Here is a 13807-nt window from a genome sequence, read left to right on the forward strand (position 1 = left end):
ATGACAGAACACACAGACACAGGGAGGGGAACATCACATACTGGGGACTGTTGGGGGATGGGGGGGCAAGGGGAGGAACAGCATTAGGACAAATACCTAATGCATGCGGGGCTTAAAACCTAGATGACAGGTAGATAGGTGCAGCAAACCACCATGGCACATGTATACCTATGTAACAAACCTGCATGTTCTGCACATGTATCCCAGAACTTAAAGTAAAATTAAAAAAAAAGAAAAAGAAAAAGAGCTCAATGTCATTGATCTTTAGAGAAATGCAAATCAAAAGCACAGTGAGATACCATCTCATAACAGTCTGAAAGGCTATTAATAAAAAGCCAAAATATAACAAAATGCTGGCGAAGTTGTGGAGAAAAAGGAACACTTATACACAGTTGATGGGAGTGTTTTCCACAATCAGTTCAACCATCGTGGAAAACAGCATGGCAATTCTAAAAATAGAACTGCCATTCAATCCAGTAATCCCATCACTGGGTATATACCCAAAGAAATATAAATTGTTATCATAAAGACACATGCACACATATGTTCATGCAGCACTGTTCACAACAGCAAAGACATGGAATCAACTTCAATGTCCATCGATGGCAGACTAGATAAACAAAATGTGGTACATATACACCACGGAATACTATGAAGCCTTAAAAAAGAATGAGATCATGTCCTTTGCAGGAACATGGATGAGGCTGGAGGCTGTTATCCTTGGCGAACTAATGCAGGAACAGAAAACCAAATGCCGTGTGTTCTCACTTATAAGTGGGAGCCAAATGATAAGAACGCGTGGACACATAAAAGGGAACAACAAACACTGGGGCCTACTGGTGGGAGAAGGTAGAAGGAGGGAGAAGATTAGGAAAAACAATGAATGGATACTAGGCTTAATACTTGGATGATGAAATAATCTGTACAAGAAACCCCCATGACTCATACCTATATAACAAACCTGCACATGTACCCCTAAACTTAAAATAAAAGTTAAAAAAAAAACCTATTTCACATAACTTGTTAGAGTACTCTTTTAAAATGTAGAAAGAAACACCTCTATTCTAAAGTGGAAAGATTCACCTTAATGCAGACTAAAAAAGATTTTCAATCATTTCATTACTTTTATGGGGGTAGCTTCATTTTAATCATTATCAGAAGAAAATATGTCAAACTAAAATATGACTGCAATTTGTACATTCCTTTAAATAAAATTAGAAAGCATGATGTGACATGTTTTTAAAAATTATTCCATGAAAATAAATCTGACTCTTTTTCTGAAATAAAGCACAATATTGTGGATATAATAACCACAAATTATAAAGGCTTGCCAAGCAGGCCTGAAGAAACATAAGGAAAGTTTATCTGCCCAAGTTTGCTTTCCTTTCTTGATAATGTGTTTTAAGTTGTATCCTAAGCCATACAATTCATCTGTAAACAATAATCAAGATAACATGTTACTTTTTGAGAGAAGGTTATTGTTCAGGGACTCTAAATTCTGAAAATTCTGAATTAAAGTTATTACTACTTTTAGTGTACTTTACAGTGCTAAGTAAACACCTTGCTTCTTATGGATCAATGTACTCAGCTGGATGGCATGTTCTAACCATTTAGACTGCTAAAAGGAAAGCTCTTGAAAAATAAAGATGACTTCAAGGAACTGAAATACTAACATCATAGCATCTTCATCAATGGACAAACTCCAGCTTAAGTATTAATGTAAACAATAAGTTAAGACATTATTTGCAAGGAATATGAAATTAGTATTTTTAGAAATTCATTATTCAGTCAGAACCCTTCCTAAAGATTTAGGTAAGCTTTGGAAAAATCTTTGAATGTGCTTTTGTTGTTTCACTGAATGTTTCGGCTGAAGATCAATGCAATGGAAAAGATCTTTGTTGCATTCCAGATAAAACTGGTATTTGTAAACATCAAGCTCACCAGAATGTATCTGTTAAAGACCTTATTAAATCTTCAGATACTAGAAGCAGATAGGTGCTATCACATATCAACAGAACTCAACATAAAGGTTTCCCAAAAATTTTACTGCTGAAATCTGTCAAATAATTTTGTTTTCTATATAGTATAACATCTATTATTCAATGACTAGTAAAGCAGAAAATAAAGTCAACAATGTCAGTATGTTTTTTAGTAATGAGATGGAAGATGATGCCAATGTGGCAGATTTTCAATCAAATCTGAAGGTCCATATAGATCAGTAGTTCTGTCCAATCCTCTTTACTACGACTGTGCATTCTGGTCGGGGCACAAATCAACTATTTGGTCTCTTGATCAAATTTATTCAGGCTTTAGATGTAATCAATCTAAAATAGTGCTTGATATATTTCCATTTTCTGGACTGTAAATACACAGTTGCATATGCCACACAACTGGTATATGACAAACTGAAGAACTGGCAAGCAGGATGGACAAAAGGACTGGGAACTAAAAGTATGATTGAGGCTATCAACTAACTGCTGTTGATGGGAGGTATGGTAATTGTTGCAATACAATCAATTATTTTATGCTCCTATTTGCTTAGCTATCACTGAAAAACTGTTAGCATAATGATGTCTAGAGTGGACAGCAGGCATGTATAAATTCCTTCCTGTGGGAATTGTGCACGTGGCACTATACTGCTTAGAGTAGGGAATAGGACAAGGAGTGAGGAAGAGAGCTAAAGAAAGATGAAAATAATCTGTAAGATAAAATTAAAAACACACCTATGGTAGAGATACAGATTGCTAACATACCAGAGAAAGGAGACTATCTGTTAAAAGCTATCAGAGACAGTTTGGCTCATTTTGAGCAAACGAGAGGCACAGAAATACCAATAAGAGGCTCCTCAACTAGACCATCATTAAAACAAAATGACAGTCTTTAAAAAAGATCCAGTGCCAGCTTGGAGAAGCGTGTAGCATGCCACAAAGAAGGTAAGGCAACAGGTACCTGCGTGAGAAAAGGATAGGTTGTGTAGATCTTGCTAGGCCAGGATTATAGGCACTTTCTAAAAGACCAAGATAATTAAAATATTGCATGTTACTAGAAATGGCCACTAAAACAAAAATGAAAAAAAATTCCCTAGCAAAATACAGTCTGAGTATCCCTTATCTAAAATGCTTGGGATCAGAAGTGTTTTGAATTTCAGATTTTTTTGGACTTTGGAATATTTGCATATATGTAATGAAAGATCTTGGAGATAGGACTTGGGTCTAAACAAGAAATTCATATGTTTCATACACACCTTATACACACAGCCTGAAGGTAATTTTACTCAACATTTTGTGAAACAAAGTTTTCACTGCAACCCATCACATGAGGCTAGGTGTGGAATTTTCCACTTGTGGTGTCATGTTGGCACTCAGAAAGTTTTGGATTTCGAAGCATTTTGGATTTTGGATTTTCGGATTAGGGATGCTCAACCTGTACATTATGATCAGCATAGTTCACCTGCAATATGGCTAGGGCTGAATCTTGTCCACAGTCACTTCTGAAATCCAAGATCTTAGAAAGATTATTTCCCCCATTACCACAGCCCCTTTACATTTGTTTTCTTTCAGAATTTCGAGGAACTAATGCTTCCAAATGTTGATAATTACACAATGCCTGTCTATGAGGAGTACAATGTATTTGTGTTTATCTTTCTCTAGACTCAGCAGAAATGAACTGGTCACATGCTAAAATGGATCATTTCACTTCTTAAGGGAGGTTTAAATAAGTATGGGAATAGGAAACAAAGAACTTTTTGGCCTTTGCCCATTTCCATCTGTTCCCGGGCATCCTTAAAGCCCTTCTGTGGTTCTAACCTCTTAAATCCTGCTGTGTGCGAGCACCGCCCATACTCTGTCTTGGCATTCGTAGAGAAGTTCTCAAAGGTGTATGTCTCTGCTCATCCAGGTAAGCAAGGTCTTCCAAGTGGGCAGAGCTGGTGGCTGACAAGAAAGAAAAGTTTAGTTAGAATATTTAAGTTCAGAAAATGTCTTTCAGCTAGTCTGTATCTCCAGAACTTTGGAATCAGGGCTTACTGCAGCCAAAAAATACATATGCAAAATATGTAATATATATAAAATACATGTATTTTATGCCTTTAAAAATCCAAATAAGTGGTTTGTAAAAAATAACAACCCTTCATTTCACTTGCTCTTTAAGATAGTACATAATAAACCTGTGCTTGCTAAGAGGTTCTATAACCTTAAACAGAAGGATTAAATATTTCCTATTCAAAAAGCAAAACAAACTAAGCAAATAAACATAAACCCTTACTTCATAAAAGAAATAGATAATGGTAGATTTGAGATTTAAAATGAAAAACAAAATGCTAGTCCAAAAGCTTAAAATGCCATCTTGCTTCTGAATGTCTGGATCATGAAAGCTGCAGAGACAGTAACAAAAAGGAAGTTTCTTTGTTATCAAAAGAAATAGTAAATGGGTTTTTACTAAAAACTGAGTGAAAGAAAACATTCATTTTACAAAAATGTTTCAAATTATAAGAAATACTAGAGTATCAATTTTATTGTCTGAAAATACTAGCTACCAGTGGTTCATGCTAGTAATCCCAGGACTTTGGGAGGCTGAGGAGGGTGGATCGCTTGAGCCCAGGAGTTCAAGACCAGCCTGGGCAACATGGCGAAACCCCGTCTCCACAAAAAATGCACAAAAAAATTAGACAGGCGTGGTGGTGTGCACCTGTAGCCACAGCTACTCAGGAGGCTGAGATGGGAGGATTGACTGTGGCTGGGAGGTCAAGGCTGCAGCCAGCCATGATCATGCCATTGCACTACAGCCTGGGCAACAGAGAGACCCTGTTTCAAACAACAACAACAACAACACAAAAAAAGGAAGAAAATATTAGCTACCAACTTATTACTAACAACTGGTTTGAGTTGGTGAGAGGGAAAAAAAAACCCCTAAGATTATCTTTTTATGGCGGCTGGGCCTCAAATGTTTTGCCACCAAATACTTGGGGAGTATATTTCTGTATTGTATGATGTGCTGAGATTACATGGTCATTTGCCTCAAAGACTTTATAATCCAAAATTTTAATCAACAAATCCAATTTTGCCACCAATGATACATACTACCTTACCGAATAGCTGATTATAAATAAGCTCTTCAATATAAACTAAGAAGCAAAAGAGGAAGGGGAGACAGCTCAGAATTCCCTCAGCATAAGGAAACAAGAATTTGACAGTAAGTAAACTTACATCTCCAACCTCATATATAAGTTGTTTATGATGATTGACATTGGGTACTGATATTCATTTGTTAATCTGTTCATTCCTTTAACAAATATAACAAAATTGTTAGTAAAAAAATGTCAGCACTGTGCCGTAACAATACCTTTACCATAGTTCCTAATCAGTGTATAGGAAAGAAAAAAGATGAGCAAGGAAACATTTTACTAAAGAATGTAGCAGATAGCAGTCAAAAGAATATTTTATTAAAATTTTATTAAAATTACAGGAATGGAATGGACCTTAAGGGCTGTCCCATCCAGCACCTGTGTAATGCTCAACTCTGTTATCTCTTTCAATGTAGTTGTATAGCTTACGCCTGAACATGTCACTATCTCTTGATACACCATATTTCCACTTTGCATAACTCTTGTTATTAGCAATATGGTTCTATTTCTCTACCTTTTACCCCCTCTTTCTCTTGATGGTATAGATGATTCTTCTGCTTATATCAAAAAGAAGAAGGAATAATCTTTTTAAAAGTTTATTACTAAGGTGAAAAGAACTAAAAGGAATGCACATGTATTTATTAAACAGCTGTAATGTGCTGGGTAGTGTGCCACATGCTTTTCTTGAATTATGGCTTTTATTTTAAAGGGAAACAAAAAAATCAGACAGTGTAACAACGAAGACATTCTGTCTAGTCTCTTAAGAGAAATGAATGGGCTTCTTGCCTGGAGAGATGCTTGGAAGATTTCTATGTATTTGCTAAGAATCCCTATGGGTAATTTTTGGCCTCTCCCATATTAAGACAATATTATTAGGAGAGTCTGAGCACAACTATTCCCCTAATTTTACTAAAACTATTACTACAAGCATCATCTCCCTTCCCTTCCTGGATATTTTGAACATAAATATTACCTAAAACACTTACTAAGTAGTTACAAAACATTAGTCATTATATGAGTCCTTTGTATTAGGATATCCTACTTTTCACAGATATAGATTCCAATTCATATGTATTCCACAGCAGTTCTGAAAATGGGTCATTAATCCCAAACAGAGGCCATACCATTGGCCCAGGGAGACAAGTCAGTTGATTAAGAAGACTGATACAGGTTGAGTATCCCTTCCCTGAAATACCTGGGACTAAAAGTGTTTTAAATTTTGAATTTTGGAGGAGATTCTGAAATATTTACATTATACTTACTGGTTCAGCATTCATAATCCAAAAATCTGAAATATGAAACGCTCCAATGAGCATTTCCTTTTGAGCATCAAGTCAGCACTCAAAAAGTTATGAATTTGGAGCATTTCAGATTAGGGATACACAACTTGTAACTGATTCTAAGCAGAAGCTTTCACCAAAAATCTTCCTCTGCACAAGGACTACATAGAGCTCAGAAACTGTTGCAACTATTGTAACAGAGTAAACTCTTGATATCATGACATTTAGAGTATGGTAAATATATTTGGGAGTGATGTTGGCAACAGGAGAAGGTAATGAGTTCCTTTTCTTTTGAGACGAAGTCTCACTCTGTCGCCCAGATTAGAGTGCAGTGGTGCAGTCATGGCTCACTGCAGCCTTGACCTCCCAGGCTTAGGGTCTCCTCCCACTTGAGACTCCCAAGTAGCTAGAACTACAGGCATGCATCACCATGCTCAGCTAATTTTTTAAAATTACTATTTGTAGAGACAGAGTCTCTCTTTGTTGCCCAGGCTGGTAACGACTTCTTTGCTCTTTTCCTGTGCCTCTCCAATGCCAGCAAGCCGCACACACTATTAGCAGCTTACTTTCCATATACATACTATAAAAATAGGTAGTTTCTCAACACAAGAACTTGAGAAATCTTTTAACTTTATACCATCTCCCCAAATTACTCAATTAAATAACTTTAATATTACAATGAATCTTTCAATCCATGTTCTCAACATTCGAGACACAATGATAACCCAGTTTCTCCTTGCAAAGGCAAGGAGAAACACTCTGGCAACACTGGCATTTTGCTGGGTCATAATAGTCCAACAAAGGCAGTGGAAGGGAGCTACTGGTTATCTCTGCATTTGCTGCTCCCCAAAACATTCCTGTAGCAAGCTGAAATACTGCCCCCAGTTCTTCAGCCTTTCTTATATACACGCTCTTTCTCATCTGTCTTTGCAGTTCTCCCCACCAGACCCTGAATCCCATTTTGCAGTAATTCCCATTAGAGGTTGAGTACACTTCCTTGCCCTTGACTTTGGGTTTGATCATCTGACTTGCTTTAACTAATGGTATATTAGAAGATGTGATACAAGGAAGGACTTAAAATGTGTTTGTAGAACCAGGCTTGTCTTTTTTGGTTCTGCCAACACTATGAAAGAATATGTCCAGTTAGCCCACTGGTCCAAGGAGGATAGAATAAGGCAGATTTGGAGCCAGTCTCCAGCTTGGAGCCAAACCTAACCAAACTCTGCCTAGACCAATCAACCCGTAGTTAACCTGAGGTGGGTGAGTAAAAATAAATGATTATGCTGAGCTGCTATATTTTTGTATAGTTTGTTATACAGCATTATTGTACCAATAGCAGAGTGATATACCTGTTGATCTTTCAACATCTGAGTATGGCTTAAGCTGTAGTATTCTAATAGCTCTATATAAGCAGAGACTATGTCTTATTTACATTCTATTCTCAGTAAATGCATTATGCCTAGCATAAAATAGGTGCTCAAAAATGCTTATTAAATTAATTTGTTGAAAGGGGACCAAGGGCTGTTTGGGTAAAGCATGGTTTCAAGAACAGGCTTGCTGACTTTCTTTTGTATTGCATCTACAAAGGCAGAGGAAAATTCTTTCCTGTTCTATAACATAGTAGATTACACTAGCTTTATTTGGTTTAAAAGGCAGAATCAGCTAATTTCAAGAATAAATACAACGAAAAATTAACAACTCAGATTTGATTTACAGAGAAATCAAAGTGATATTCTGTGAAATATAACTGGCACATTTTATGGTACTTTAAGCTTCAAAGGACATTTTTATAATTAAGTGTTTGAACCAACTTTTACAACATAACTCTGAAATGCCCAGTTGTTTTACTGACACTTTGGACCAGTTATCATAAAGAGTGCCAGGATGTGTCCTGTCTGCTCTAGATCTCTGCTTTTATTTGATCTTCATTTAGTTATAATATATAATTATCCTACTTTTCTATCTTAAATAAGCAAGATTTGCAGTAAAAGCTCTTTTTAAAAGATTTCTTGGCAGGCTGAAAATTCAGAGTCAGCTCATCACTATTATTATTAATATATAAAGAGTTTTACATTTAATAACATTAATGTTCTTCTCTGTGTTCAACTATGATAAGAGCTGATTAAAATGTGCTTAACAATACACACGTTTTATATTTTCTGTCTTCGTTATCTAGGTCTACTGGAAATCCAGCTAAAGGAATTTATCCAAATTGTAGATATAATTTCTATAAAGAAATAAGTATTTGATAGCTAGTTTAGGGAACTTAAACTAAGAAAGGGAAGTTAGATGCCACATTTTACAACAGACGAGTAAAAGAGTAGCAGAAGTATTTAAAAAAATCTTTATCTCAGCATTCTGCAGTTAAAACTACCCAGAAGAGTAAGTATCTAATCTCTTATTTTAAAACAGTAGGGACAATGACAAAACCATCCCTATTGCTGTTCTAATGTTTCCATGAATTCTTTCTTTTTTGGGGGTTGAGAGTAGTTTAGGCCAAGACTCAGGGGGTGGCCCTGGCCCATAGTTGTTCCTTATGTTTAATCCAATGCCTCCTGCTTTAACCAAAGTCTATTTTCTTTTGTTTGATTCTTTATCGATATCTATGTAGCTACTAAAAAAAAGAGGACTACTAGGGATTCAGACCCACCAAGAATGAAGATTTAGGACATCCTACCAGGGAAAGAACTCTGACTAGATGTGGTCCTGGCTTAGGGCAAAGGACACATGTGATAGGCAGTAGACGAAAAAAGTTACAAATATCAGCTGGGTGCGGTGGCTTGTGCCTGTAATCCCAGCTACTAAGAAGGCTGAGGTGGGAGGATCTCTTGAGGCCAGGACTTTAAGACCAGCCTGGGCATCAAAGCAAGACCTCATCTCTGAAAATTAAACAACAACAAAAAAACTGATTGGGTATAGTGTGCATGTCCGTAGTGCCAGCTACTTGGGAGGCTGAGGTGAGCGAATTGCTTGAGCCCAGAAGTTTGAGGCTGCAGTGAGCACCACTGAACTCCAGTCTGGGCGACAGAGTGAGACTCTGTCTCTTAAAGAAAAAAAAAATCAATCTCAGTTTCATAACTAGCTACAGAAATGACGACTGTAGCAGCTATGCATATTTTGTTCCTTGCTTTTGTTATATATATGTGTGTGTGTTATACTAATTTATTCTTTTTCTCGTCTCCTTTCTCTTATTTTATAAATGCAAGCTTTGATGTAAATTAACTTTCCAATTTAGTTTTTAGATAACAAACCATTCAGATAGGACTGTGCCAGAGTTTGAGGAATAATTAACATAGCCAGAGATGGATAGTGTTATATCATCTAAACATAGTAAAAGTGACTGTTGGAACTAGCCTCATTTTGGAGAGGTAAGTATGTCTTCAATTACATGAAAGATACTTGCATCTTGTTAGGTTAAAATACAGAGTTTGTTGTGCTGAAAATGTTTGGAGTTTCAAACATGTATAGTTTGGAAGCTCAAATATATATAGAAGGGTGAGTATGGATGCTGGTTAGCCAAAAAGATGGACTTTGTTAATTGTTAAGGTTACTGGAGAAATAATTTGCCCCTTCCTGTTCCTATCAGCATTACCCTAGTCTTACTTGTTCAGCCAAGCATTGGCAGTTCATTCCAGGAGCAGCAGTTGAATCTAGTTTGCAGTTTTTCCAAGGGAGGCGGGACTGACCTCATCTCACATCTTCAGAGATACTGACTGGCACTGGGTGACCAGTGCATTGTTCTTAGTGGTCTGGGTCTAATCTCCACAGAGCCCTTCTTGGAGCCCTTCTATTAGCCTCAGCTGAGCAGGATCCCCTTCATGGAGATGTAAGTGTCAGCTTTGTGAGGGCTTTCTTCCAATCTTGTATAGTTTAATAATTCTTGCCTCTTTTTGTTTCCTCAGGTCCACAGGTGGTAACTACTTCCTGCAGTTGTTAAATCTATGATACCTCAAGGCTTTCTTACTACCTTCTCAGTTCTTTAAACCTAGTTAATGATTTTTTTTTTCTTTTTTGAGATAAACTAGTCACTCTGCCACCCAGGCTGGAGTACAGTGGCACAATCACAGCCCACTGCAGTCTCAATCTCCTGGGCTCAAGCCATCCTCCTGTCTCAGCCTCTGAAGTAGCTGGGAGGCTGAGGCAGGCACACACCATTGTACCTGGCTAACATTTAAAAACAATTTGTTTTGTAGAGATAGGGCCTTGCCACATTGCCCAAGCTAGTCTTGAACCCCTGGCCTCAAATGATCCTTGTACCTTGGCCTCCCAAAGTGCTGGGATTACAGGCATAAGTCACCGTGACCAGCCAACAATTATTTATATTATCAAATTCAACCCTTATTCTGTTAAAATAAGTATGCGGTTTATGTCTCCTGACTGGCCCCTAACTGATACAGGATAGAAAAGAATTGAACACCAGTCCCTTTCATATATGTGATGTTGATAATAAAGCAGTATCACAGAATGTAGATGCAAAAGAATTCTTTTCTTTTTTTTTAAGACAGGGTCTCATTTTGTCACCCAGGCTAGAGTGCACTGGTGTGATCTTGGCTCACTGCAACCTCTGCTTCCCAGGTTCAAGCGATTCTACCTTAGCCTTCCGAGTAGGCATGCACCACCATCCCTGGCTAATTTTTTGTAGAGACACGGTTTTGCCACATTGCCCAGGCTGGTCTTGAACTCCTGAGCTCAAAGCAATCAGCCCACCTTGGCTTCCCAAAGGGCTGGGACTACAGGCGTGGGCCATCGCACCCAGATGAGAAATCTTAAAAGATCACCTAGTATAAACACCAGCAAACGACAGATAATCTGTGGACCAAATATAGCCTGCTACCTGTTTTTGTTAATAAAGTTTTACTTGAACAGAACCCTGCTTATTCATTTAAACACAGTATCATTTATATCAGAGCTAAGTAGTGATACAGGCCATGTGGCCTGCAAAGCCTAAAATACTTACTAGCTGCCTTTTAATAAAAAAGTTGCTGACTCCTGATCTATTCAAATCCTCTCATTTTATGATTAGGAAACAGTGGAGTGACTTATCTAAAGTGATTCACTCACTGGCAGTAGAGCAGCCCATGAAGCCAGGTATCCTGACTCTCAGTACGGTGAGTGCCTCCTTCCTTCCCACTTTAAAGCTAAACAGATTTAAATCTCTTTTTAAAACCTTATTTTTCATTCCTTATTCATCTTTGCCACTTTCTTTTAATTCTGTTTTATGGCTTCGAAGAGCAGTAATAGAGACCTTGCTAATGCAAAGTAAAGTACCCTGTATATTATATACTAATAAATCACAGCTCTCTGTGCTTGAAATATTTTCTGCAGTAAGAAACAAAATGAAAAAACAAACAAACAAAAGCCCCCAAAACACTATTTTTCATAAGAAAATAAAAATAATTATAGGGTACTTTTTAAGCTAATAAACTGAAGAGTAATTTGAAAAGAAGATTAATGAAAATAAGTATCTTCTATTCACATTAAAGCAAAATTCAAATAAAATCTTAACAGCTACGTGAGCGACAGAAATTTCTGGTTACCATTATGGCAATATTAATGGCACAGTATATAATTTCAAAGCAAGGTTCTAGGAGAGTTCGTTTATTAAAATGGCTCACACTAAAATGGTTTGATATGTTTTAATTAAAAGAATATTTTTCATTAATAGTGAGTAAAAATGATAATAGAAATGTATAAAATGGAGTTCAGCAAAATGCTGTATTAAGAAAAAAAAGCCTACGAGGGGAGGCAGAACAAGATAGCCAAGTAATACCCTCCAACGATTGTTTCCCTGTCCCCCTGCAGGAACACCAAGCTGAACAACTATTCACATAGGAAAGCACCTTCATAAGACCCAAAAATCAGGTGAGCAATCCTAGTACCTGGTTTTAACATCATATTAAAACTTTGGGTGCATGTGACCTAGTGAGACACCAGCTGGGGTGGCCAAGGGAGTGCTAACGTCGCTCCTCCACTAACCCCAAGTAGTGCAGCTCACAGCTCTGGGAGACTCCTTCCTTCCACCTGAGGAGAAGAGAGGAGAGAGTAAAGAGGACTTTGCCTTGGAACGTGGATACCAGCTCAGCCACAGTAGAATAGGGCTGCAGGAAGAGTTCTGGGGCCCGTATTTCAGGCCCTAGCTCCCAGAAGACTTTTCTAGACACACCTCGGGCCAGAAGGGAACCTGCTACCTTGAAAGGAAGGACCCAGTACGGGCAAGATTCATTATTTGTTGACTAAAGAGCCCTTGAGCCTTGAATCAACAACAGCAGTACTCACACAGCACTTGCCACAGGCCTTGGATGAGACCTAGGGCCATGCTGATCTTAGGTGAGACTCTGTGTATTCCCTGTTTGAGGGAGGACTCCTGCTTGAGGAAAAGAGAGGCAGGAGTGAAGGGGGCTTTGTATTATAGATAGGGTACCAGCTTGGCCACAGGGGTAAAGCACCAAGAGGGCTTCTGGGTTCCCCAATTCCAGGCCTTGGCTCCTGGATGGCATTTATGGACCCGCCTTGGACCAAAGGGGAGCCACCTACCCTGAAGGGAGAGACCCAGGCCTAGCAGCATTCACCACAAGCTGAATGAAGAGTTCTTGGGCCCTGAGTGAACATTAGCAGTAGCCAGGCAGTACTTGCCATGGGCCTGGGGTGGTGAGACTCCTTCTACATGAGGGAAGGTGAAGGAAGAGTGGGAAGGACTTTATCTTGTGGCTTTGGTGCCTGCTCCATTGCACTAGAATGGAACACCAAGTAGATTTCAAGGTTCCTGACTCCAGGCCCTGGCTCCTGGACAGCATTTCTGGACCTGCCTTGGGCATTAAAGAGGAGATAGAGAGAGACTGGGGTAGAATGTTTATTCAAAGGGATAATAACAGAGAACTAAGAGAAATATATCAATAGTCAAGTAAAAGAAGCTAATAGAACACCAAGCAGATTTAACCCAAATAACACTATCTCAAGGTACCTTCCCAAAGGTGAAGGATAAAGAAAGGACCCTAAAAGGAACAAAAGAAAAGAAACAACATACAAAAGAGCTCCACTACATCTGGCAACAGACTTCTCAGTGGAAACCTTACAGGCCAGTAAAGAGTGGCATGACATATTTAAAGTGCTGAAGAGAAAAAAAATTCTATTGTAGAATAGTGTATCCAGGGAAAACATCCTTAAAACATGAAGGAGAAACAAAGGCTTTCCCAGACAAACAAAAGCTAAGGGATTTAATTAACACCAGACCTGTGCTACAGAAATGCTAGAGTTCTTCAATCTGAAAGAAACGGACATTAATGAGCAATAAGAAATTATCTTAGGTACAAAACTCACTGTAACAGTATAGTTCACAGACCACTGTAATTGTGATTTATAAACTACTCATATCTTGAGTAGAAAGCCTAAAAGTTGGCCGGGCGCG

The 13807-nt window shown here is 38.1% G+C and overlaps 1 protein-coding gene across 9 annotated transcripts in view; it reads right to left on the reverse strand.

Annotated features, from left to right (window-relative positions):
- The window catches only part of TANC2 (tetratricopeptide repeat, ankyrin repeat and coiled-coil containing 2), a 486082-nt gene that overhangs the window by 164182 nt on the left and 308093 nt on the right, over nucleotides 1-13807 (reverse strand). For all 9 annotated transcript variants that reach the window (XM_058432006.1, XM_058432005.1, XM_032138883.2 and 6 more), the window contains one exon: nucleotides 3807-3932. In XM_058432006.1, coding sequence (XP_058287989.1) covers nucleotides 3807-3932 — 126 coding nt within the window. The remainder of the gene's footprint in view (nucleotides 1-3806; nucleotides 3933-13807) is intronic.

Source organism: Hylobates moloch, unplaced genomic scaffold (genome assembly GCF_009828535.3).
Source record: "Hylobates moloch isolate HMO894 unplaced genomic scaffold, HMol_V3 SCAFFOLD_19, whole genome shotgun sequence".
Taxonomy (NCBI): Eukaryota; Metazoa; Chordata; class Mammalia; order Primates; family Hylobatidae; genus Hylobates; species Hylobates moloch.